The following is a 27134-nucleotide window of genomic DNA, read 5'->3' as shown; positions in this document are numbered from 1 at the left end:
TTCTGCAACACTGCATAACACCTCAATCAACCAAGTCGGCGTCAGATGAAGAAGGAAAGGAATCGCAATCGTTTCTTTCAATGATTCTTTAAAGGTGCATTCAATACAGTGTTCCTGAATAGTTCTACATTTGAAGGCTCGAGCATATATACAGATGTTATATACAATTCTTATAGAAAACAAAACTAATAAAAAATAACCAGCTCCTTATAGCAGCAAAAGAAACTATTTAAAAGAAATATATACAACTTTCAAATAACAAGGCATATAGTACACTGCAAAGGTTCAGTTTTCCCCCATACATTATAACGCTGAATTAACATCCACCTGCGTTTCTTTAAAATGAAAAACACGGGACGGTCGACTTTAAAAATCATAAATCAGAGTGAGGTGGTGACACTGTTTCTTTCCAACAATAAAGTGAAGGATTATTTATCTACGGTTCATCACAGACTACACACATAATGAGAAAACCAATACGCCATTATTGTTTGAACGGTGACTGGAAATAAAAACGTGTGCTGTAAACCAGGAACTGTAAAACAGAAAAAAGTGAAACACACAGACACGCACAGGACTCGCACGCTCACGACTCCGCTTTCACCAAAGCACACTTCTTTTGCATTTAGTACAACTGTAAATATATCTCTCTTTATCTTTAAATAAAGTCAAAGCATTTTGTTTCACGAGAAAAATAAATATCCACAGTTTTTTTTTTCTTCTTTTGCAAGATGATTCTTTTCTTAAAACTCTGTGGGGGCTGCGCTCGGCACAGGGATACAGCTCAGTCCCGGACTAACTTCGTCAACGACGCAGCTCCATCGAGAATCCTTCTTAGTCCGAGACTGATCTTAATCTGTGTTGCGCGAGGGCGCCCTCTATGTGCAAGTTGTTTGCAATGTCAGATCTTTTGCTCATAGTTAAACAATACAATAGTTACATTCATTGCCCCCTCATGGAACACAGCGAGTCAAAGTGACCCTCAGTTATTATCAGTGGGAACATCACTGACCACACACCAATGTCATCATACAGAGCTGTGCACAAGTCAGAGACCACCCTTCACTTCTTTAATTTGCCTTCATTACAGCTTCCACTCCTTTCAGAAGACTTGCTTTTCATAGAAATCTGCAGGGATACTTTTCTACTCCTATACAGGTCAGTCTAAGGAGTTGGTTTGTTTTGTTTTCATGTTTTCTCCTTTTCGGCGTGTCTCTTTTTCGCCGCGAGGTTCTTCTTGGACAGCTACACATCCTTTCAGACCCACAGTGCTGTCTGGTCGTCTCACAGTGGAAGGATGGACAGAAACACCTGTGGATACTTTCAGATCTGAAGCAGCTTGATTTTCTCCTCTCTCTCAAAGGGTAAAACTAAGTGCTGTTTATCTGATGGGGCAGTTTTTGTGGTCTACCAGGTCTTCCAGGTGGTTGTTAGGAGTCCTGTTTTCTCTGTGGCACCAGTTTTGGACTCTCCTGCTTTTTTTTCCATTTGTTCTCCTTTGCCTTTCTCCTTTGATGTGCAAGAAAGATATCGTTTATCTAATCTCCTCAGGAACATCCCCTGAAAAAATTGCTTAATGGCTGTTTAGGCTGGCAATGAAATAAAAGGTGGTCTCTGACTTGTGCACAGTAGTGTATACCTTCCTTGCATCTTCGCAAAGCAAAAAAAAAAGCTAAAAAACAAACAAACAAACAAAAAAAAAAACACAAGCATGGTGCACTTCAAGTATTTCAAATGGAGACAATTTGGATTTTTCCAAACCAGAGTCTCAACTATTCTTAAGCAGTGAGTACATTTCTTAAGTAAATGGGATACACCAAACAGCCTCTCATGCACTAGCCATTATAAAAAAAACAAACACAATCACCCCTTATATTAAAGGGGAATTCCACCAAACTATTACAATTTCTGCATAATTAAACTTTTGAATGACTGTTTAGATCTTAAGGATTTATTTATTCTGAAATTTCGGAAAATTGGTGGAATTTCCCTTTGGCACGCTCTGAGGCAGGTAACATTATTATTGCAACTGATTTGTCAGAAATGCGGTGTGTTTTTGTTTTCAAGTTTGGTTTCTCTTTTTTTTACGAACATTCCAAAATAGCAGGTTTCAGCTTATGGTTTTGTTATAATACTCTATAAAGATACATTAACGGTACAAATCCGCTTCAATGGAACACGAGTATCTTCATAATGTGCTCGACATGCTTTAATGTACTAGACGTGCTAGACAGCATAAAAAAGGAAGTAGCATCGTGTCTAAGTAAATATATCGACGGCATCCTGATCTAAGGTCGCGGCTGGTCCTCCAGCGATGAGAGAAAGCAGAAGAGCTCTGACCGGCTGACCAGGGCTGCGTTATTGCACACCACCCAGAGGTCTCTGTTAGGAGTCCAAAAGAAACAGTTCACAAAAACAGACCAGCTGGAGACGTCAACCACACGATAGCCCAGGTTTTCTCCATTGTGGGGCTTATTGTGTGGCTGTGGAGTGCAAAACGGGGGCCAAGGAAGAGCCAAGACGATGGAGATGAAGTCGAGGAGGCAGAAAGGAGGGGAATCCACCTCCTCAGGAACACACAGCAACTTGGTGACACAGTGTCAATAGACTACAAGTGAAAGTGCAGCGCTCCACAGATCCTCAAGGGAGAACGAAATGAAGATGAGATAGGGGAAAAAAATGGAACATTCTTTCTGAATTTGCCTCATAGTTCAAGTTCTGCCACAAAAAAGTGCCAGTGGCGAGAGCCAGTCGAATGGCCCAATGCCAATATGGTTCTCAAAGCACCTTCCTGGTCACGCTAACCACCAAGCGCAAGCACTCCAATGCAATGACAATAGAATGGCACACTTTCAAAAACTCCAAAATGTGCAATCAGAAATTAAGCAAAAGAGGAGATCATTTTACAGCATCCTCCTCAGAGTGTTTCCCCAAAATGTTCTTGTATTTGTTTCTCTCCATTTGGTACATGCTTCAAAAAGTCACTTGCAGCATTGCGATTATACCTATATCGTAAAGCATTTCCATGCTTCTGGAGAACGGAGACAGATGGCAGCTGATTCTCAATAGTAACAAACCATGGGAAATGGAGGAATCTTTGAAGGAGAAGTGACTCCTTCTCCTAGCACTGACCTCAACAGTCCAACTTAAGCACTTCAAATATAATATTAAAATGTAGAGACAAGGATTTGTGTCTCAGTTTTAACCTTTGGGCGTTTTCCTGATCGTCGACTCCTCCACACACCTGCACACTAAAGCCAAAGAGCCAAGATAGTTTCAAAATGTATATAAAAAAAAACTTATTGTACTGGGCAACTTTTGGTAATTGTCCTCAACCCTGGACAAAAAAAAAACACACATTAAACAAAGTAATATCATTTAGTCCACATAAAATTTTTGTTTACATTAGATTTCTTTTAGTCCTCCGTCTTGAGCTTGGAGTGGAAGTTGGAGTGGATGAAGAGAGAGAGAGAGAGAGAGAGAGAGAGAGAGAGAGAAATGCTCTCGCTCCCTTCTCAAGAGTCCTGCTCAGAGCTGCCCCCTGGAGACCCTGAGAGGGAAGAACGCCCATCCCTGCCCACTGCAGCCCTGAGAACCGCAACACCAGGTCTAACGAACAAATAAAACGCAACACAACTGAGTGAAAGCTGTTCTAAGCTGCCAGGCGCAGGTGAAAGATGGTGGCAATGCTCTGCCACTAACTGCATCACAGCGTCGACTCGCACTCCACCTTGCAGGTCGTCGTGGCCGTGCCCTTGCGCGTCAGTTTCAGCACGCTGGGCTTTTCGGCCATGCTGGGCTCTCCGTGCCCGTTGCTTGATGAAGTCAACGCTTTGGACTGCTCGGCCTTCGACCCCTCCCCATCTGCTGGATAGATGACCAAGAAGCAGGAGGTCAGGAAGCCCAGAAAGGAGCCGCCAGATGCCACGATGGGGATGACCCTCACGCTGCCCACTGCGTCCACCACCGCCCCCAACGCTGACGCCACCAGGATCTGAGAGATGTACACCTGGCAAGACAGGATTGCGCAGTCGATGCCGAAGCCTCGCTTAGAGTTGCCAGGGCTGTGGTGGATATACTGTAAATAAAGAAAACAAAAGTTAGGTTATTATAGAATACTGTTCAAGCCCTCCAACATCACTATAAAGTTCTGTAGGGGTGGGCAATAAGGAAAAATTGGTATATCACGATATGTGATACACAATACTTATCACAATATTTTGACACACAGATCAAATACGGTAATATCACTTTTAACAACTGTTAAAAACAACGAATATCAGGGCTGGGCAAAATTACAATATGTATCATTCACCGTTATGAATTATGTCACAGTACAATAAGCTTTTCTAAACATACTGTTAGTGTTTTGCAAACACTGACTACCTGTTTCGTTATGAAGAGAGCAAAATTAGTGCCATTTAACTAGATTTAGTGCGAGAGTATGCCAAATATAGAATTAAAATCATTGTTTTCAGTATTCAAAGTATTTTAAAAATGTTTTACTCTAAAACATTTTACTCTAAAACGTTTCTCCAACATATAGTAACATTGTGTATCGTGAAAGTTCTGTGAATTTCTTAAATCCAAACAGGCCTGATGGTGTTAACTTTGCAACAAGACATGAAGGTACCGACAACATCCTCCTGCTCAGAAATGCATATTGTGCATTATAATAACAATGGTGATCAAGATAAAGATAAAACACTGTCATATTCCCACCTGCTGTTCATAAATACTAGGGTAACTGATATGATATTGATAATATTCACTAGATGACTTCCTTATATACCATTTTAAGAGACATTAGAAGTGATGTATCGGTGGGACTTCTGTGGAAACTAATAAATATAAAAGCTTAATAGAGTCTGATTCTATCAGCCAAGCACTATATCAGTCAGTCCTTAATAATAACAACACAGAGCTCTAGGCCTGAGCTATATCGAAAAATATTATGGAATTTTCTTCTTAATAACAAGATAACTGATTATAAACTGCCCCCCTCAACATCCCGTCAACACCCAAACCCAGCCTGCTACAGCTTAGACTTAACGTCCTATGTGGTCTTTAGCTTACGTGATATAAGCTAAACTGATTTAATGAAGTTCCTTCACATATTAAAATGTATTAGAATGAATAACTGACCAATACCTGATGAACTGTTTCAGATCTCATTTTTGAAAGTTGCACATCCATGCACTTTAAAGATTACCAAAAAAAAAAAAACAAACAAACAAAAAAAACAAGGTGTTTTCTGTTGTTACTGCAAATGGGCTCTGGAAATAAGCCTGTGGGAAACCTTTACATATTATATTTGGATACTTCCACAGCTCATCTGAACATTCAGGACATCTAGGCTTTAAAGAAAATGCTTAGTATTTTCCACAGGCGGTGAAACGAGCAGAAATGTTGAATATGTACTACAGCCTAAAGGCTTTGCTGTAGCAATCTATTGTTTGAACAGTGAAAGAAAACATTACATGTACATTAACATTATTTACCAAGGAGCTTAACCTGTCTGGTTCTCTATCAGGTCTTTGTTAAAACATTGTGCTCATCACCTTGGATGCATAGTCTTCGGATTACTTACCAGTCTTGGTCAATATCAAGTTACATCGCCTAGACCTACTCACCACGCACTCACAAGCAGTGGTGGACAGTAACTAAGTAAATGTAATTCGTTACTGTACTTAAGTAGTTTTTTTGTGTATCTGTACTTTACATAAGTATTTCCATTTTGGGCGACTTTCTACTTTCACTTCACTACATTCCAAAGTCAAATATCTGACTTTTTACAATCAGGGCACAGCGGTCACTTTGTTCTGTTTATGTTTATGAACAGAGGCCTACAGGTCAATACAGTAAAGGAAAACTTATTTGTGATCCTGAGTTTAAAGCCAGTTTTTATTCAACTTAAACTTGGAACTAAGTTGTAAATAAATCTTAAACTGAAACTTTGTTTGTGTGTAAAAAGTGATTTCAGAGCCACTCGGTTCTCCCTGATGGAAACTGTTTACCTTCAGTGTTTTGTGCTTCTGATCATTTTAATAGACGTCAGCGTCACTAATTAATGACGTTCTATTAAAAGACTGGTTTACCAAGAGAGACGCTGGAGGACTTTCACCTGAAATGAGTTCATGAAGCCAGTCTGGTTATAAAAATGATAACAGGACATCAGAGCCACAATTACTCTTTTAGTACTTTTAATACTTAAGTACATTTGAAGGTAAATACTTTAGTACTTTTACTCAAGTGGAGGTCTAAAGGGAGGAACTTCTACTTTTACTGGAGGAATATTTACCTTGGGTGTCTCTACTTTAACTCAAATACATGATTTGTGTACCTCGTCCACCACTGCTCATAAGTAATGTATTGTCAAATCATCTCCTTGGATACGGTTACTATTACAGACAAGCAAGGTCCATTAATGAGTGTTGGAGGCAATGCTAACATAAGAAATGTCATAACGACCAAGACAAAGTGTGCTTTGTGAAGGAAAGTGTAAAATGATATGTGACATGCTTTGCCGTCAACAAAGTCCTGTCTAAGTGCTGAATACAGATATACACTACAGAGCAGAGGTCTTCAAATCTGGACAGAGAGTTTCCAGACCTGGATTGTGTACTCACTGGAAGGTGCAACTCCATGTGGTTAAACTAATAAGATCATTTTGGTTAACTACCAGTAAATACAAAATAAAGGACTGGAAACTGGATTTGAGATCCAGCTCCAGTTATACACTTACCTAATGTTAATCCCTGAATTGTACCAAATGGCCAATTTGTTGGAGTACTAGTACATGTAGCTGCCATTAGTATACGGTCAGTCACTGTTTGCCAAGTCAAATGCTGCAAACTCCTTTATAGTTGTTTGGTTAGACGTGAATAAAATCATTTGCACTGACCGAATGAAGCTTAATCTGTAAACAACCTGAACATACAACATTGCTGTTTGTCACTCCTGTGAGTATTTATTAAGCCTTGGGTACACTACATGACTTTTAAAGTCTGAACGATTATAAAAAGACTGGTCATCTCACACTATCCACACTACCTAAACTGGTTTTTGCAGTTTTTTTGGGGCGACTGAAATATTGGAGATCACACACTAAACTACTAAGGATCTTGCACTACTCAAATTTTCTGTTAACCGAATGGAACTCACTGAACTGAGCTCAGGCCTCACTCACGAATCGGTCCAAATAAGAAATTTCTTCCTAAAACCCTCTCACGCAGTTTTCCGAAAGATTCTGACATTCCCCAATGTTTTCTTATCTGGGATTTGTTCTTCGGAATCTACACACACTTAAGAGCACAAAGGCGCAAACAATTCTGAGGTTTAAGAGCACGTCATGAATCTGACGTAGACTTTTTCTTGTGATCTTTCTCAAGAACAAACTTAGAAAAAGCTTAGGAAGATAATGGGGAATGAGGGCCAGCGATCTGATATCATAAACAGGCACGTCTCACCTCTTTGATGTCGTGGTACTGGCCCAGTAGAGCGTACGGGCAGTAGGAGATGCTCATGGAGATGACGCCCATGCTGCTGATCATCACCATGGAAACATAGACGTTGGGGAAGATGGCCATGATAGCCGTACCAACGGAGAAGCCCAGCGTGCCCATGATATAGATGACCTTTATGCTGAGGTCAAAGTTGTCCAGGTATTTTTGCAGTAAAGCTTTAGGAAAGGAAAGCAGAGCCACATTCAAAACTTGCAAAAATAGTATTAATATTTCTACATGGATTCTGTATCTCAACACGTGGGAATTAACATGCACGCTTTTAATGAAACCTTTCCGGAAGGGCAGCATTCATAAGGCTACACACCTATAGTTGTATGCAAAGGTTTGGACACCCCTGGTCAAATTAAGTTAAATAAATGAACACATCCTCTACAGAGAACACATTTTAATGCATAAATACTGTTTATTTACTGAAAAAAATAAGCTTAAAATGTGGTCTGTGCAAAAGTTACACGGCAAATAAATAAATTGTGCACTACAATTCGCAGAATAATAATGTGTGCCCTGTAACTTATTTTCACTTAATGTAATTTGACTGACTCAAACTTTTGCATATGACTGTACATAAGCCTTTCATGACAACTGGCATAAACCTATGTAGACATTTATAAAGGTTTATTCCAACAAGTGTCAGTTGTCGTGACACTTACTGAGGTGAAATGACATCACCATTGACAAAAGCAGCCTATATGACAGTTGACGCTCATTGGAATAAGCTAGCCTTTGAGGAAAGTGTTACCCGTTTAGCTTATCTCTCTTTTTTACTTGTTTTCTTTTTAAACACGGCAACAGTATTGACACATCCTGAAGGCTGTGTTTGTTTTGGGCCACAAGGCCATACCATGCAGCTCAGTACTAAAATCCCTTCTGCGCTGTGCACATTCCTACTGCAGCCCAGGAACGCATAATCTCAGAACGAAGAATCTTGCATTAGATGACCTGACATGACCCGAGACTTTTACTGTAGACAGGAAAACATCTCAGTAAGTCTCTTAGTCTGAAACTTTTCTCCTTTCGGCTAAATGTAATTGCTCACTGATGAAAACTAACTGGCCTAATAGTTAGGGACCCATGCCTGGCCCTGCACTTCACTGAAAGAACATGATATCTCTGGGTGTCTGAACGCCTCACCTGAGCAGACAGCCGCAGTGGCAGCATAGATGACCAGCCCCCAGCAGCCCATCTGCACTCCTTTGTGGTAGTTCTGCAGTGCTGTGGAGTTTGCAGGTGCCTGGAAGAGCAAACATTAGTTTTTCTTAGAACAATCTGGTTCAACACTCCCAAGCATCATGTAGTTTTTCTGTTTCTGTCTGGCAAAGGACTTCTAAAACACGCATAACTCATAAATCCTCTACAGCAATGAATGTTTATGTCAGCACATTGCGGCAGTTACCTACAGTCAGTCATAAATATCATGACTTGCATTTTATTCTGTGCTCTGCTTATAATGTTTGTGCGGTTTTATGTGCCAAAAAACAGTCATTACTCATTTTTATGCAACCATTTACAGCCTCTCTTTATCCATCATTACCCAGGCTGTGCCCTTAAGACTGATCGATGAAAATGATGTCTCTTCTGTTTGGCTGCCCTGTACTGTGTCGCATTGATTAAAAAAACAGCAGGGCTGAAATTCCCCTTAACTTCAGTGTAAATTGGTGGCACTAAACATCTGTAGGCTGAAAAGGCAGGCATATGTAAATGACGTTTTTCATGATGTCACAAAAACAATGAATTCAAAATGGGCTGTCTATTGAGCCTGGATTTCATATACGGAGAATAAATAATATGTTCTTATATTTCAACAGTGTTTACATACTACAACAAACTATGTCCCAAAAAGATGAGGAACATTTGGTTTTCCATAATATGGGCCCTCTAAACTACAGTGTTATCATTCTGCCTGGTTAACTCACAAGCAGAGTTGTCGCTAAAATAAACATAGAAAGTCACTGGTGATGAATTATTTCTTGTCTGTGGTTCATTGAAACAAGCGGAGAAATTCCTTTGAAAATGTGGATTTTAAATGTTGAACCCATAACTACAGTTACAGACTGTAGTCCATCTGTTTCTCTGATACTTTGTTACCCCTTTGTACCCTGTTCTTCAGTGGTCAGGACCCCCATAGACCCCCACAGAGCAGGTACTATTTGGGTGGTGGATCATTCTCAGCACTGCAGTAACACTGATGTAGTGGTGGTGTGTTACTGTGTGCTGCGCTGGTACGAGTGGATCAGATACAGCAGTGCTGCTGGAGTTTTTAAACACTGTGTCCACTCACTGTCCACTCTATTAGACATTCCTTCATGAGTGGTCACAGGACACTGTTGGCTGGATATATTTGGTTGATGGGCCATCCTCAGTCCAGCAGTGACACTGAGGTGTTCAAAAACTGCAGCAGCACTGCTGTGTCTGATCCACTCAGACCAGCACAACGTACACCAACACACCACCACCACCACTGCAGTGCTGAGAATGATCCACCGCCAAAGCTTATATATTATCTGCCTACTTATGTAATTATGCTGTTGCATCTAAACAGTAAAGCAATAAGACAACAATGACTCTAGACATCTAAGACTTCAAGCACTCCTAGCATGACTTGCTTGATACAATAAAGAGTCCACTCATCTCACCGTAGGGTCTCCTTCGTAGATGACCTGTCCCATGAAGTCAGTGTAGAACACAGCCTCGGCTATGATGGAGAACCAGGTAAGCAGGTGGCAGGCGCACAGCCGCAGCAGCTCTTTGGGCATCTTCAGCATGGACATCCACAGGAGCCGGACGGTGGTCTCTACCTCGCCCTCCTCACTCTCTGTGTCACCGCTGGACGTGGTGTTGCCGCTCTGGTGCCTGGCCCTCTGCCGCTGACCCCTCCTCTGCCGCTGCTGCATCTCGTAGATGTCGTTCATGCTGCGTGACGGTTTGATGAGCACGGCTGCGTTGGCGCGCCGGTAGCGGTAGCGGTGCGAGCCCAGGCGTCCATAATAGGAGAAGGTGCAGGATGACTGGCGGTAGAAGGTATGGCGGCGACGACGGATGGAAGCATTGGGGCCAGAGGCTTTGGCGCCAGTGGACGGGAGAGGCCGGGAATGACCGTTGGCACCACCCAGCCCGGTTGGGTGGCCATTGGAGGCTTTGGACTCATCATGTGAAGCGTGGAGTGGCACCTCCTCACCTTCCAGCTCTGGCTCGGGCAGGAAGGTGGAGAGGCGGCTGAAGCGGCCACGTAGGAGCTCCTGGCTGCCAGCACTGACGCTGCTGCTGCGACGAGGGGGGGAGCCGTGGTAGGATGACAGGCGCTCCTGGATGGAAAAATCATTTTATGAATTACTAGAACAAAATGCTACCCCCATCTCTTTATTTATATTTAAATTATTATTCTTTTTTTAATCTGGAATTGCAGGCTTGAACATTTTTAAGCTTTTTTATCCAGTCGTGTGCATGAGTTTAGGTGCCCTGCACATTCTTTGTTGATATCCGTTTACTATTTTTGGTTTTACTTTGTATTTTTTGCCAGTTCATTAAAGCCATATTTAATTTCCCTGTAGAAGATGTGTAAACATATTTTTACTAGGAAAATCAACAAACTATGTAATTTGACTGGGTACGTTCAAACTTTTGCCTAGGACTATATTAGGTATAAGTCGTATGGAGATATAGGTGTAGGTTGTATAGCTTTATGTAGGTCTCTATGAGTTTAAAGGGTTCAAAAATGTGATGGAGAAAAATATAATAAATAAATAAAAAGGCAACACATTCTGCAAAAGCATATCGCCTTTTCTGTTTAGGCTAGGAAGAGTTTTATAAAACAAATTTCACATTAAATCCTGCAATTTCCATGAAACGCCTGTAGTCGACAACTGCTGGGACGTGGATATTCTTTTACAGCATTAGCAAGCGGCTATAATCTCGTAATCAAAAATCTTTACTATTTAACGTTTCATAACTTTGAGAACTTGAAAGTTCTCTACCTGGAAGATGGACGGCTCGATCTGGCGCAGGAACAGTGCTTCATGGTCCAGGTGCTCCAGTGTGGCATCAGCCATGGCCAACACTGAGTCGCTCTTGCTCCGCACCAGCTCCACATCCAGGAAGTCAAGGTCCAGGTCATGCTCGGAGAGGCCGTCCGCTGAGGGAGCTGAGCGTTCGTACAGGTCATAAGGCTCGTCTTCATGGATCAGCTCTAGCGTCGCCTGAGTGCCCGGTGGGCCCAGAAGGCCATTCAGTTTGACGGAGGAAGAGGCAGCATCGGCATCATCGTCCAAGCGGTCCTGCTGGGGGCTGTACTGCTCCTCCTCAATGCTGAAGAGATGCAGCGCCACAGAGATGATGAACAGGATAGCGGCGAAGACAAACAGGATCTGCTCCTGGGACTTAAAGGCCTGGCCCAGGAACGTGTGCGTCCAGTCGAGGCCGCCTAGAGCGTATCCGACAGCACCTCCCAGTCCTCAAAAAATACATAAACAAAGTGTTTCACTTAATTAATGATCTTTATCGTAGTACTAACTATGACTGAGCAGAAAGTCAGCAGACTTGCAGCATTGGTTCCCGATTCAGTTCACCAAGCCTGGAAGACATTTTGAGTAGAGATGGGTCTGATCCAATATTGCCATCAGGCTAAAACAATCCTGACCTAGATGGCGGGGGGGGCAAACCTGATTTTACTCTGTAACAAATCAAGTCTGGTAAATATCACAGAATTGCTTGTGATTATAACTGAACAAAAACACAGAAGTCACATGCCTCCACTTGAATTGCAGTAGGGCTTTCTGACCAGCATAATTTTAAATTCTCTGATCTGCCATACAAACAAGAACTGACTCAAACAGAAACCCAGTTCTAGTCCTAGTTCACTTTGCCCCAGTTTGAGAAACAAGTGTAACCATTATAACCACTCTAAATGGTCTAATGTGGCTAGTCATCTTGCTTCCTAATTAGCTTAACATTTATCTGACATGAAACGATCCTGCACTGTTCTGCACACTCACAGTAATGTCTACAAATAATACGGAATCATGTGTAGAATCAAAAACGTTTTTCTCTTTCGAGGGTGAAAACATGAGCACGATGGCTAATGACGTCAGCATCATCAGCAGCTTATGCCACCTTAGTGAACTCTTGGTAATCAATGGTAATCAACACAACAATGTACCAATCAAATTTATATTTGTGTGCAGTTATTAATGATGTAATAGTGATTGGTGACTTTATCCTCACCTGGAAGAGTAAAGACTTTTCTATTATGCAGTTTTCATAAAATTGTTGGTTTTAGATGCAAGTGTTACCAAAGACACAGGAATACTCTTGAGTAGCATTGGGTCTTGGTGCCAGTCTAAACTATAGAACCAGAATCTTCAGTACTGGAATGAAGGCCAGTGGAAAAATGATAGACCCAGTTTTCAGTTCTCCAGTGGTCAGGACCCCCATGGACCCTCACAGTGCAGGTGCTATGTGGGTGGTGGATCATTCTGAGCACTGCAGTGACTCTGACGTGGTGGTGGTGTGTTAGTGTGTGTTGCGCTGGTCTGAGTGGATCAGACACAGAAGTGCAGCTTTTAAACCCAACAGCATCCTGTGGGCAGCGTCCCACGACCACTGATGAAGGACTGGAGGATGACCAACACAAACCGTGCAGCAGCAGATGAGCTGTCGTCTCTGATTTTACATCTACAAGGTGGACCGACGAGGTCGGAGTGTCTAATAGAGTGGACAGTGAGTGGACACAGTGTTTAAAAAAAACTCCAGCAGTACTGCTGTGTCTGATCCACTTGTACCAGCGCAACATACACTAACCCACCACCACCACGTCAGTGTTACTTCAGTCCTGAGAATGACCCACTACCCAAATAGTACCTACTCTGTGGAGGTCCATGGGGATCCTGACCACTGAAGAACAGGGTAAAAGGGGGTAACAAAGTATCAGAGAAACAGATGGACTGCAGTCTGTAACTGTAGAACTACAAAGTGCAGCTACACAGTAAGTGGAGCTGATAAAATGGACAATGAGCGTAGAAACGAGGAGGTGGTCATAATGATATGCCTGATCGGTGTATAGCAAACAGGTAGCTGCCTGGTAGGTCCTGAAGACCGAGTTGGAATCTCTGACCTGGTCTGTTATGGGTACAGTATCAGCACAATCATTACAAAATGAGTAACTACCAATCATGACATAAAAGTTGAAGAGATTTTATTTCATAATGTCCAATCCATTCTGTATGTACCTGCTGAGAAGGCATGGATGTTGAGTGCCATATCCTGCTCCTCTGTGTCAGCCACATCCAGCAGATATGCTCGTATGGGCCCTTCGGCCGCGTCAGCGCAGAAGTCTAGCACCACCACTCCCAGTACAGTCAGCACGATGCCTATAGGCTGCCTGTTAGGCTCGTCACCTATAGCCAACCCTGTCAGACAGCACATGGGACAACATGAGAATCACAGCACATAAGCACAGAGCGATAGAGAGATGCCTCTATTGACTCGCAAGACTCATTTGCTCTACTTACTGACACGAACCCCTGAACAAGAGCAGGGCAGATGCAGACGGCTATCAGCTGGGCTAGAGACTAATTAGAATGAGCCCTGCTAATCAATAAGCTGTAACTATGTGCGGACATTCTGTATGTGCACATGTGTTTTGTATGTGCGTGTGCATGTCTGTATGCACAGATACGGTATGGATCTCAGCATACAAGTGACATACAAATGCACACAAGCCACAAACCCTGGGGGAAATGTACACATCCCACTATGCATCTCCTCAGTGACCTTGGTCCTGATGCATGCTAGGTTATGTTGTTGTGTTGTCCAGTTTTATGAATGTAGGGGTGTGTATGTGTCACAGGCTTAGAAAAAAAGATCATACAGAAAGCGCTCATATCTTGGACAACAGCTTTTCTTCTGTTAATTAACTAGGTTCATTTGCTTTGTAAGTACTGTTAAAACATGGTTGACTGGGTTTTAAAGTTTCCGCATTATTAAACGGTTAAGATGTAAATAAGTCGTTCAGAGCGGTTTGGTGTGAAACAGTGGTGGTGATAGGAACCCGACTCAGAATGTTCACTGGTGGTTTTGGACAGTAAATAAAATGGCAATATTTGTGCAGTAGTCATGGTGACCCCTGGTTACTATAACCACCACTGTAAAGAAATCTGTCTCTAAGGAAACATTTCACACCAAACCACTCTAAATGAAATTTGTTAGCATCTTAATCTTTAAGTTATACAGAAATGTTAAAAAATCTGTGGAATCCCACTTTAAAGTAGCTAAACTCACTAATTAGAAGGCCTGTCTGGTTTTGTACATACGGTGCATTTCTTCAGTACATTTACAAGTCAAATTAGAGATTTTCCTTTTGCCAGATGTGAAAAGAAAGACAAAAGAGAGCCAGAGAGACAAAAATAGCAATAGCAGTAATATCATGCATATTACGGCGTAGCTGTAGCAATAATACTGTGCATATTACGGAATTACTCTAGCAATAATACTGTACATATTACGGTGTCACTGTAGCATTAATACTGTGCATATTATGGAATTACTCTAGCAATAATACTGTGCATATTACGGCATCGCTGTAGCAATAATACTGTGCATATTATGGAATTACTCTAGCAATAAAACTGTGCATATTACGGCGTCACTGTAGGCTGTATTTTATTATTAGTATGTATAGTATACATGCTTGTTACCCATATATAATTCTTGCGTAGCTGTAAAGAAAAGGAGCACATCAACATCAGCAAACCAAGCACTGAATGAAATGAAAGGAGCGAGAAGACAGACAGAGCAACAGAGAGACACAAAGGGCATGCTAGATAGAGAGATAGTGAGTGAGAGAGAGAGAGAGAATAAGAAGTGCTGCAGCTCTCATGTCTGAGCTGGGTGAGTAGTAAGCAAAGGCTTTCTTCCTGACAATGGAGTCGGTGCAAAGCGAGCTAACGCTGGAGACAGGAGACAGGAAGTTGTTCCAGATAGCCAATGAAAGGTAAAAAAGGGGCACAACAGGAAATCTTTCCCTGTGAACTGGTTCCTAGTCCTTTCCCATGTCACCAAGACGGACAGGGTTCACGGTCACAAACACGCTGCTCGCTACAGGCAAAGCAGATAGCTCTCCCTCAGTGTCTCTCCCTCAGTCTCTCTCTCTCTCTCTCTCTCTCTCTCTCTCTCTCTCATATAAGGTAATTATAGGTCACTCTCACAGTGTTTGGAGAGACTGTGAGAGTGACCTCCTGTTTCAAAATTCTAATTCACAAAAGTAAACAAAGCAAATAAATGCTATTCACTTAGTTAATTCTGATCCTTACTGTGCAGTTTTCCATACTGGAACATCAGGTCACAAACACTACAGGCCAAAAGAATGGTCACAGTTACAGTCCTAAGGACTGAACACCCCTGGCCAAATGAAATGTTCTGTTGATTTTCTAGGGAACTAAATAGTAATAGTGAATTACAGTGTGCAGGAGTCTGTTCTCTGTAGAGATGTGTTCACTAAGAAAATGAACAAAACATGTCATTTGACCAGGGGTGCCCAAACATCACGTATATTTGCTAACAATTAACAGAGCATAGTTTTTATTATGGAATTTTCTGCACTTCGTTTTGCTTGTCCACTGCTGTCTCTGCACGGTGTATATATATGGAATTCTAAGCAATGTGTTTATTCTGTATATATAAAACATCCCATGTTCTTCAGCTACTGAAGCAAACATCTCACTTGATATCAGTAAAGTCAATATATGTACAGTACTGTGTGAAAATCATGGCTTTCTTCCCCATTTCCAGTCAAAACAGTTATAAAGGTACAAGTTTTTTTTATTTTCTGAAGAGAATAGATATTATATCAGACCAGGACTCAGTAACCCTATTATTAAGAAGAGTCATGTTGTCCTTCCAACAAGAAACACCACCTTGGGAGCCACAACACTTATGTCCATGTCAAGTAATGTTTTACCATCTTGACTGTAGTTGTGTCTCAGTATGTGCTAATGTAGAAGTATAGGCTAAAAATATATAAACAAAAACGCAGACTCACTTTGCTCTGCTTTAAGCTTTAGCTCAGCTATGACCGCTATTCTTGCATCTCTGGCAGGGGCAAAAAGAAAGATTTAAGATTAACATCGATAATTTGGAGACACATTGCATGAATAAGATCTCCAGCTGGTTTCCTGATGCATTTAATCTGCAATGAGATACTAAACACTAAAAAGTCAAGAGGCTGAAGTCGTTTGTCATTCGCCAGCTTCTTGTTTGAATTTTCCCATTCCACCTTAAATGGTGCCAAGAGCTGCCAGAATGTAACTGCTGCACCATTTAAGGAGGAACGGGAGAATTCGAACAAGAAGCTGGTGAATGAGAAGCGCCTTCAGCCTCTTGACTTTTTAGTGTTTGACAGTGTCTCATGGCAGATTAAACATATCAGGAAACCAGCTGGAGAGCTTTGCATGCAATTTGTATCCAATTTATCGATGTTCATCTTAATTCTTAATTTTTCGTTAGCTATTATCTAGGCACGTTGTTGTCTGCGTTGCTATGGTGACCAACAGTCTGTGCATCAATCTTCAGGGTTAAAGAGTGAATTGGCACTTATGCTCCACCATTTTAGACCATTTTTTGTTAAAACTGTGTTTGAATGATCAGCAGAGCTTTATTTTACTGTAAAGGAGGATTATTTTATTTTTACCTACAAATCTAATTCTGCTCTGGAGCTGCAACACAGTAAAAGAGCTGCATGTTGCAGACCCCTGTATTAGACATTAGATAACATACTCATTTAAGATGGGAAAAATAAGTGAAATAAGAATTTACAAAACTGTAGTTAAGAAAATTAATAAAAAAAAACAACTATTTAAGATGTGTTTCTGTTGATCCTGCGAAAATTCAGTGCTATGGTCTAAAGGATGTGTAGCTCATAAGTCCTGTTCTCAGAGCAATGGACTGACCACCCCAGACTGAACTGCAAAACCACTGTAAAAAGCTGATAAGAACAGAATCTGCAGTAAATAAATAGTGATACATTTGATACACTAGTTTTTCTGATACTCAAAAATGGATAATCTAATGACTTGACTGGAACTTAAATAAATGAAGGGTTGTCTCAGACTGTCTAGTGCATGTCCTTACATAAGTTGCAAAGCTGCAGGTCAGAGGAGAAAGTTTACAGCATTGGCCACGTGAAGTCAAAGCTAGCGTTACTAAGTGTTTCAAGACTCTCCTCGCGTCTCCCTTGGGACCTTTCATAATCAGCCAAATATGTCTCCTGCAGGGCAATCGGTTCACACTCTCTGAACATGTACACAAAATCTGAGCCTCAGCGATAATCCTGCACTCACAACCTGACCGCAACTGCCCAATTTAGGGCATCCAAATAAATAAGAAACGGATTTCTCATTTTTTTTTGTTCCAAGCTATTGTGCACTCTCAGAAATAAAAGTAGTAAACTGTCACTGGGGCAGGACCCCTCTTGTCACTGGGGTGGTACACTCAAGGGTACATCTCAGTACCTTTAGTCAGGAACATAACTGAACCATCATCCATTGAAATAATATTGTCCAAGTTGTACTGACTCTACACACCCCGCCTCATCTTCAAGCATTTTACTGTGTCGATCTGTTTTAAAACATTAGGTTACCAAGAGGTATAAATATGAACTTTTTACCTGGAAAAACTTACTTAAGGTTCACAGTCAGATCCTAAACCCACTGCTGTACCTTTGAGGGAACACTTACACTATTTGTACCTTGATGAATGAAAAACGTACCCACACAGAAGCTTTATTTCTAACAGTGTGCGATACATTATATTTCAATCACGAATTTTCACTAGGATGTGATGCATTCAAGTGAAAATTCTTGATCGATACTGTAAACGAAATACAAAAGGCAAAACAGCTTTGAAAAACAGTGGCCTGTTTACCATTTACCATTAAAGAGAAAACCTGAGTAAAAAACCAACCAATGATGTCAATGAAGCAACAGAACAGGAGAGGGAGTGTGTTATTGTGAAATAACATCACAGCTCTGATTTGGTTGCTGTAGATCATCACAGCCATGATGTTATTTCACGATAACATAGGACCATGAGTGTTTTATTGCTTTTACACAACAGTTAAATAAATAAAGTAAGAAATGAATAAACTGGCCGTGAACGCGGTGTTTAATATGTTTTAATGTTCAGTTCCTTCCACCAAGTGATAGCTCCTTAACGAGCAGCTTGTTGCTACGGACTCTGCTCAATTGCTGCACAGCTTGCAGTTTGTTCTCTAAATTCCCAAACTGTCATCACCACTGAGCAGCTTTTCAGTCGGCAGCTGTGACAGAAGAACAGCTAAACAACCTGGAATCAGCCAGAAATTAACTAAATATCATTCAAGAAACGTGTCTGATCTTCAGAGTCTGATCAAATCAGACTGAGCCATAAAACAGCTGCAATATCAAGTTCAGCTCAGTTTTTTTCTAGATCAGTATTAATGTTGTTTTGTTCCAGCCAGTCTGCAAAGCATCTTACAGCCCATTTTGTTTGACGAATGGTGTTGGGTTCATTTCTGGCTGATTCCAGGTTGTTTAGCTGTTCTTCTGTCACAGCTGCCGACTGACAAACTGCTCAGTGGTGACTTGCAGCACTGCCCATTCACCATGATTTCAAAAAAACATTTCCAGTATTCAAAATTAAATTATGATCACCCACACCGCGAAAGAAAAAAAAAACTCCCTTCACACTACTCTGTGTGGCATACGCTGCGTGTGGTGTTATTGATCTCTACTGGAATGCAGGTAAACTGAGAGCAGGAAGCAAATCCGAGCTCATCACCGACACCTGAAACCCATTCTGTACTCCCTCATTCCAGCCAATCAGCTGCTAATGGAGATTAGTAGTGGCCGTGCATTGATCGCCTGAGCACTCGATCGGATTTAGACCCTGGCTTCCACTCTCTAAATCCCCATCAGCCACTCTGCTTTGAGATGAGCCATACAGCACTGAGTCCTAATATAATTCATACTGTGGAAAGGTTTCTCAGATATAGCCTTATTGGAGCTGGATTAGTTTTACCTAATTATTTAGCCAAGTTTGTGCGGTAGGAATGTGCAATGTCTGAAGTTTTACACCTCTGGCATCAGTAAGTAGTCTTGTCTGAAACCAATCTCACAGTAATGTAATACAAAACTGTTAAAGCCTGGATGATGTAATAGAAAAGTCAAAAAGTAAAGTGTGGAATGCTGCACACTGAGTGGCCATACAGAGCAGAAGTGGGAGGAGCCATCAGAAGTCACTGCAGTTTTTCACAATTTTCTCCAATAACTCTCTTATTTGCATTGCTATTTTAAATGGGCAGCAAATGATTTCAAAGAATGGTAGTTCAGCATGCTACAGCTAACTTTAGCTTGCAAAGTGCTTACCAAAAAGGTGCAGCAATTAGTCCTCTCTGTTTTGTGTGAAATGCGTTCAGGTTCAGACAATATTACCTTGTTAACACAACACACTGCTGCATGCAGCTCTTCTACTGCCCTGTTGCGGCTCCACAGCACAGTTAGATTTAAGGTAAAAATAAAATGAATCCTCCTTTACAGTAAAATAAAGCTCAACGGTCTTAAATGCTGGAGTTCATGTAGAACTGCTAATTCACCACGTTTTGACCCTGAAGGTTGACGGACAGACTGCTGGTCACCTTAGCAACGCAGACAGTCTTGCCCTACTAGCAGCTAATAGAAAGGCAAAGAAAAAGATTTAAAGACAAACATCAATCTCGATGCTTGAGCTGGTTTCCTGATACATTTACTCTGCAATGAGACACTGTCAAATACTAATAAGGCAGCTTCTTGTTCACCAGCTTCTCATTTGAATTTTCCCGTTCCATCTTAAATGGCACAGCAGTTACCTTCTGGCGCCTCAGCCACCATTTAAGGTGGAATGGGAAAATTCGAACGAGAAGCTTGTGAATGAGAAGCTGACTTGAGGCTTGTGAAAAGTTGAACGTTAAGAGACGTGTTACAAGAAGCTATTCTCTGGCTGGAGTTTCCTGCCAGAGATGCGAGAAAAGTGCTATAGCTGAACTAAAGCTTAAAGCAGAGTAAAGTATGTCTGGATTTCGTTTATATTTTTCAGCCTCAGCAGTACATCAGCACATACTGAGACATATTCACAGCCAAGATGTTAAAATGGACATTAAATATAGTGGCTCTCAAGGTGGTTTGATTTGTTGAAAGGACAAAATGGCTCTTCTTAACATTTGGCTTGGCGACCCCTGCGCTATAAGAATGCAGGAGTTAGCGATGAACATGGTGTATAGTGTAAGTGCTGAAACAAGATGCTGGGATGTGTTGTCATTGAGTGAAACACCTGTCGTGTAACTATGTGAACATTCATTCAATCCAGGCTATCTGTGAGAATCTGAAGAAATGGCATAGATGCTTAATCCTGTATGAACTGTCTTGTTAAATCTTTTACAAATTATGCAACAATATCTCCCAGGTAAAACCGCTTATGGTACGGCAGATACAGCAACTGTGGTGCGTATACAGCAGTTTGGGGCATCTGTGTTAATAAGCACATTCTCATTTACAGAGTTCAACCACAGGGTCACGGCCCAGGAGTTTTGTTTCTGTGAATTTTAATTAACTTGCTATAATTATACAGAGATAAAAGAAAAAAAAAATCATGAGGTTGAGCTCTCAGGTGCTTTCTTGCCTGCCAACAGGAGCTGTGGTTCTGCAAGAGGCACGGTGCGGCTTGCAGTGCAAGATTCCTGTCTGAAATAGAAAATGAACCAGCTGACTGGTGCTGCGCGCGGCGTTCTGTTACGCAGTGCCAAGAGTTGTGACGTTCCTGTGAAAAATCACACCAGCTCCAAGCCTTCTGAAGCCAAGAGCTGCAGTACTAGCGAAGAGGAGAATCAGAGGAGTTTCAAACGAGGAAGTAATGCTGGCAGAAAAGTGATCCATCCACGGAAACTTTGAGCGGCTCACAACACTTTCATGCTAATGGCTGCATGGCGGATTTGAAATGACTTCTTGGATGAGTCAAAAGTTTGGGCATAGCCATAGTGTGCTTATAGGTCTTTCCAGATTTGTACTATTTTATACATTTTAGAATAGCAGGAATAATACTATTGGCGTAATGAGTCACAAAATTCACAAATCAAATTGGTTATGATATGATAAGGGACAATAGGAGACACTGCAATAGAATACAATATACACTATATTTCCAAAAGTATTCACTCGTCTGCCTTCACACGTATATGAACTTTACACTTGGCACAATGCAGTCAGACAAGTACCGTCTCCTGGCAACCGCCAAACCCAGAGTCATCTATCAGACTGCCAGACTGAGAAGCGTGATTCATTACTCCAGAGAACGTGTCTCCACTGCTCTAGAGTCCAGTGGTGGCACTTTACACCACTGCATTCGACACTTTGTGCTTGGTGATGTAAGGCTTGGATGCAGCTGCTCAGCCATGGAAACCCATACCATGACGCTCTCTACGCTCTACGCAGTTGCTCCAGTAAATTATCAAGGACACACATTCCAATAATTACATGCAACCTAGTAATCTGTTAATAGTCTGACTAATAGCTCAATTGGAATAGAATCTGTCCATGTGCACACCTCATCTGGCATTCAATTTCTATCCAATTGAATGAGGTGGGTAATGCTGTAAATAATCAGTTAAATAGAAGAATAATAGGCATGTAAACGCCTGTATCCGATCACATTCCCTATCAGAAAGTTTAAGTCCGTTCTGCATGTGCGTTGCGTCATAGTGAAAGTTTATATCATTCAACATTGCGGAGCAGAAACTGGTCTGCGGAGGAGACGAAGTTTATGCTCTGAGCTTTAAAAGACGGGGGTGGGGGGTGGGACGGACGTCCAGCTCCAACACGACGTTTTCCTCTCTGCCTTCTTTATAACAAGTACACATGAAGTACGTTTCCTGAGTCTACAGAAAGTCCTGAGTCTGCTGCTTGTCTCACTCTAAATGGAATCACATGATGCTCGTTGTCATGGCAATGTCTACACTAAGTGGTTCTCCACGCATGCACATAATTTTGGATCTGATCACTTGTAGTGAGCATGTAAATGGAGATTTTCCATCAGACTGTTGAGTAGAGTGAGCATAAACACCTCAGTCTTGTTCTATGACTGGAATGTATTCATTCAATCGGATTGGTGAAAGTCTTTGCATGTAAACACAGCCAGTGATACCTGCCACAATAGTTTTCAATTCTAAATTTCATTAAAGTTCTATATGAAATCTAGAAAGATGGAAAATGAATTTTAAGTTGGCCTGACAATGCCAGCTATTAATACTTCAAAAGGTAAAGCAGCTGCAGGATGCTGTTGATGGTTTTTGATAACTTATTTGGGTTTACATAGTAATTCCTGGTAGTTGCTATGGTGTTGCTACAAGGTTGCTATGGTATCCCAGGCTGTTGCTATGCAATCCTAGGTTAAAATTCGATTTTCTTGCCGAGTTTAACATATTGAAAAAGCTACAGCTTAAGTACCATAACTTTTGCAAGGCCAATTATTTTCCCCATTATGTTAAATTCAGTAAATAAACAGTGATTGTGCACTAAAATGTGCAGAAGTGTGTTCTTTTTAGAGGATGTGAATTTATTTCACTTTCTCGATCAACAAAACATGTTGATAACTTATTTAGGTTTCCATAGTAATTCCAGGTAGTTCCTACTGTGTTTCTACAAGGTTGCTATGGTATCCCAGGTGGCTGCTGAAGTGTAGCTAGGCTGTTGCTAAGCAATCCTAGGTAGTTGCTAAGGTGTGGTTATCATAATTATATGATGGTGACATACAAGGAGTGCCCAAAAAACTTTTGGATAGACAGTGTATAACTGTGGTGGAATAAGAAGTGACATAAAAACAGACTTTTTAATAAATTAGATCTGTCTTAGAAATAAATCCCAAGCATTTAAGCCTAAACATTTATATCAAAAAGTATTTTTATGAAAAACATGTTAAATCAACGGTGCATTCGATTTGCGGATGGTACTTACTGAAGCTTCAATGATGCATGTATAAAAGTATGAATATAAGCATGTACTGTCTTTTTCCGTGTCCTGGAGCTCACCTATCAGAGATCCGTTGAGGAAGAGCGCAACACCGATCAGTACACCCACACACAGTGCCAGGATGAAGGGCCGGCGCCGACCCCAGCGCAACGTGCAGCGGTCACTGGCTGAGCCGATCAGAGGGGTGAACATGAGGCCCAGGATGGGGCTCAGGAACCACACCAAGCTGTAGTACTGTTCTGGAAGACCTAGAGATAACAGAGCAAAAAATGTAGCTTAGTATCACATCTTCATTCTGAGACTAGAGCATGTTGCACAAAGCAGGACCGCTCAGTCAGCCAAAACCCTAATCGGAGAAGAGTTAAGCTTAAGTTATCCAACTAACTGAGGGATTCTGTGTAACAAAATGCACTCATACCTGCAAAGAGGAGCAGAAAACGCTGATAAAGGCCAGTTAGACTGCTAACACTAACAACAGGCGTCTATGAGACTCCCTTGAGATCACACCTTGGGAGAGTTCCACAAAACCACCAGGTACACTTGCATGTATCAAAGTACATTCATTAAACTGCAGGCTCATTTTTTTTGAGGTATCAATCATAAAACATTATTTCACTGAGGACCTGAAATACGGGCTCATATATGGCTCTTTACACTATAGAGGAATTAGAGTTCTAATCTAGGAAGCTTGTACACCACTTTATGCAGATTGCTAAGCTATGTGTAACCACACAGATCATTACTGACAATAGGATCATAATAAAAATGCTAATTATGGACCTATTTTAAGCCCTAAAAACTAAGGCCTGCAGTAATACGTCTAAAGCACTTACATCAGTTCACACACAGTTGCAGTGGTGTGCTGGCACATGTAAAATAAGAGTGACCTGCTTCTGGGTAACTGAAGCCTGAGCAGATTTCCACCCTACATTATAAATTATTCAGAGTCAAACACAGATCGGGCTGTATATGAATGTACAGAGTAGATGTTCGCTATATAGCCTTTACATGTCCAGTCATATGTGAAGGTATGAGCCCGACTCGTGAAATTACAGGCCAAACTGAAATACGGCATTCTGTCTACAAATTTTTGTGCACAGTTTCTATTGACTTGGGTCTGAGCTGAACATATTGGGGAAACTACGGCCATAACATTTGCACAGGCCAATTGTTTGTGCATTAAAATGTACAGAAGTGTGTTCTTGGTACAGGATGTGAATTTATTTCACTTTCACAATCAACAAAACAGGCCATTTGATCAGGAACGCCCAGACTTTTGCACACTACTGTATTCGTCTTCGATCTTTCTTTGACCCTTACACACACACAAACACACACATTGGCAGGCATGCCCACTCCAAGGTCTGATCCGGTAACAAAGAGCCATGTATTTTTAATGGACTGACCACTGGGCCGTTCGGCAGCCTTTTATGGGATTACTAGCTGCGCACAGTTTTCCATTACGCTTTATTTAATGCTTTGATCCTGTGAGGGGTGATTTAGGAGACGCTTATTCAACTACTGTAAAAAACAAAACAAAACTGAACTCACACAAACACACTGGCAGAAAAACATGCCTCCAGTTATATCAACACATGTAATGCACAGCGTTAAGTCGCCATTCAAACTCATTTTAATTTGAGAATTAATGAGTTTATGAACAAACACTTGGCTACAAGTAGAGCTAACATTCATGGCTGAGATTATTTGGCTAGTTTTAAGGGATTAATTCAGCAGCATGATTACACATTTCATTATTCAGTGAAAAACACGGGTCATCATTTGCTCATGGGTTAAACTGGTAGGTTTTTATCTTGAGCAACAGAGGCTGCCCCTTCAGATGAGCCAATGATCTAATGCTAACACTAAAGATACTCAATGGCAGCTATAGTAGTTAGCCTACTTACAGCTCTGCCTTCGCAGTCAGGTCCTTAACAACAGGTCCTTGGCAAATGCATTCGTATTAAGTATTTTTCTTTGTAGCACAGTATATTGTATAGTATAAAGCAGCAGCAGCAGCAGCACTGCGACATTCAGTGATCTGTTTGTAATCATGCCTCTTCAGGGGGTGTTTACACCTGGCTTTTCATGCGGTGCAGTGAAATCCGAACATGACCCTATCACCAAAACCAAGTCGATGAAAGGTGTGAACAGCCCCTATATGACCACTGCATGACCTCTCTAGCTGTCTCTCTGAGAGAACGACCACACAGTAATGGTGGCCCTGTCTGTGTCCATGTGCTGAGTAAATTAAATCCACTATCTTTAATGAGGACGATCAGCTTTGAGAGCTGAATTAAAGAAGGCTGATCAGGGAGACACAATGGAAGACGCTTGGCTTTCAGATCCAGTGCCATAACAAGATTGAGACGTGCGCAAGCCAAGGTTGTTATGTGTTGCGTCTGCTGTTGCTCTGTGGGTGTGTATCTTAGCTAGAAGCACAAGCAGGAGAGCCAAAGCTGACTTTGGTATCTGCGGCCTTGGACACAGAGAACATTCCAGAGCTGCACAGGGTGTGTAGCAGTGTGATAAAGACCCTCCTGCACAGGCCAGTGAGTGATAACCACTCTATGTGAGTCTGAGTGCAGAGATAAACCCCCTTTAGACCTGGTCTGCTCCTGTTACAGCACTCATGGTCCTGTTCAGCAGTGGAGAACGACTGATCTAGAATCAGCTCCACAGGTCTCTACAGTGCCCGTCTAATGCCTGACTGTTTAATAATCTTAAAGACATGTTGAAACTTACACAAATGCTTGAAACTGGTTTCTATGACAAATATACATCGATGTTCAAAAGTTTGGCATCAATGTTTTCAGTACTTCACTGTTAGCAATGAAGGTTCTGTGCACGTACATTTCCGTTCATCAGGGTACAAACAAGGTACAGGGTACAAACAGGGTACAAATAAGGTAAACCACCATAGTTACAAGAGGGACACTGGCCCATGTATAAAACAGTATTTGAGCAGAAACAATCACAAAATAATTATACATTTATGTAGTATAATTATATAATAATTATATAATATTATAATAATTATACAAGACCTGTGAAACTATGCAAATTTCTATAATCATAAATAATTTGAAAATTGGTGAAAAAACAATACATTTTTGACTGTATTTATTAAAATTCAAAGTTTTAATACCTCAGATTTCTTGAAGACAACTTGACAAAAAGTCCTATAAATATAGTTACACAATATTATTTAGCATAAAATAACTTCTTGATGAAAAAGTATAAAATATTGAGTAAAATCTTAATATCTGCATAAGAAATAATAACGGTAAAAAAAAAAGTCATTACAGTGTATAAAATAATGCAAATCAATCAGACCAAGACTTCTGAACAGTAGTGTGGACAGTGATAGGCCTGGACAATATTGCCAAGCAGCACATCAAGATATTTTTCACTCAAGGATAATATTATATACTATGGTATTATGATTTTTTGCATGGAACACTTTTTAATAAAATGTTAGCAAAATTGTTGCACTGTACAGACCTGTTACATCACTTTTCAGGCTTAATTTATGTTGCACAGATTTTTGTGATGCTTCTGCAATGGAAAAATTCACAGTTTAATC

General features: G+C 41.1%; 1 protein-coding gene across 3 annotated transcripts in view; it reads right to left on the bottom strand.

The window, feature by feature from the left end:
* Nucleotides 1-1368: 1368 nt before the first annotated feature.
* Nucleotides 1369-27134, bottom strand: part of LOC108429092 (solute carrier family 45 member 4) — an 85161-nt gene continuing 59395 nt past the window's right edge. For 2 of the 3 annotated variants that reach the window (XM_017700598.2, XM_017700600.2), the window contains 7 exons: nucleotides 23608-23796; nucleotides 13748-13927; nucleotides 11498-11973; nucleotides 10160-10828; nucleotides 8658-8757; nucleotides 7470-7681; nucleotides 3707-4078 (listed from right to left, as the gene is read on the bottom strand). In XM_017700598.2, coding sequence (XP_017556087.1) covers nucleotides 3707-4078; nucleotides 7470-7681; nucleotides 8658-8757; nucleotides 10160-10828; nucleotides 11498-11973; nucleotides 13748-13927; nucleotides 23608-23796 — 2198 coding nt within the window. Of the gene's footprint in view, nucleotides 4079-7469; nucleotides 7682-8657; nucleotides 8758-10159; nucleotides 10829-11497; nucleotides 11974-13747; nucleotides 13928-23607; nucleotides 23797-27134 lie in introns of all 3 variants that reach the window. The other variant, XM_037539181.1, reaches the window with a different exon arrangement.

The sequence above is a fragment of the Pygocentrus nattereri genome, chromosome 1 (assembly GCF_015220715.1).
Source record: "Pygocentrus nattereri isolate fPygNat1 chromosome 1, fPygNat1.pri, whole genome shotgun sequence".
NCBI lineage: Eukaryota > Metazoa > Chordata > Actinopteri > Characiformes > Serrasalmidae > Pygocentrus > Pygocentrus nattereri.
Note: the sequence above shows the minus strand (reverse complement) of the source record. Positions and strands in the feature narration are given on the sequence as shown.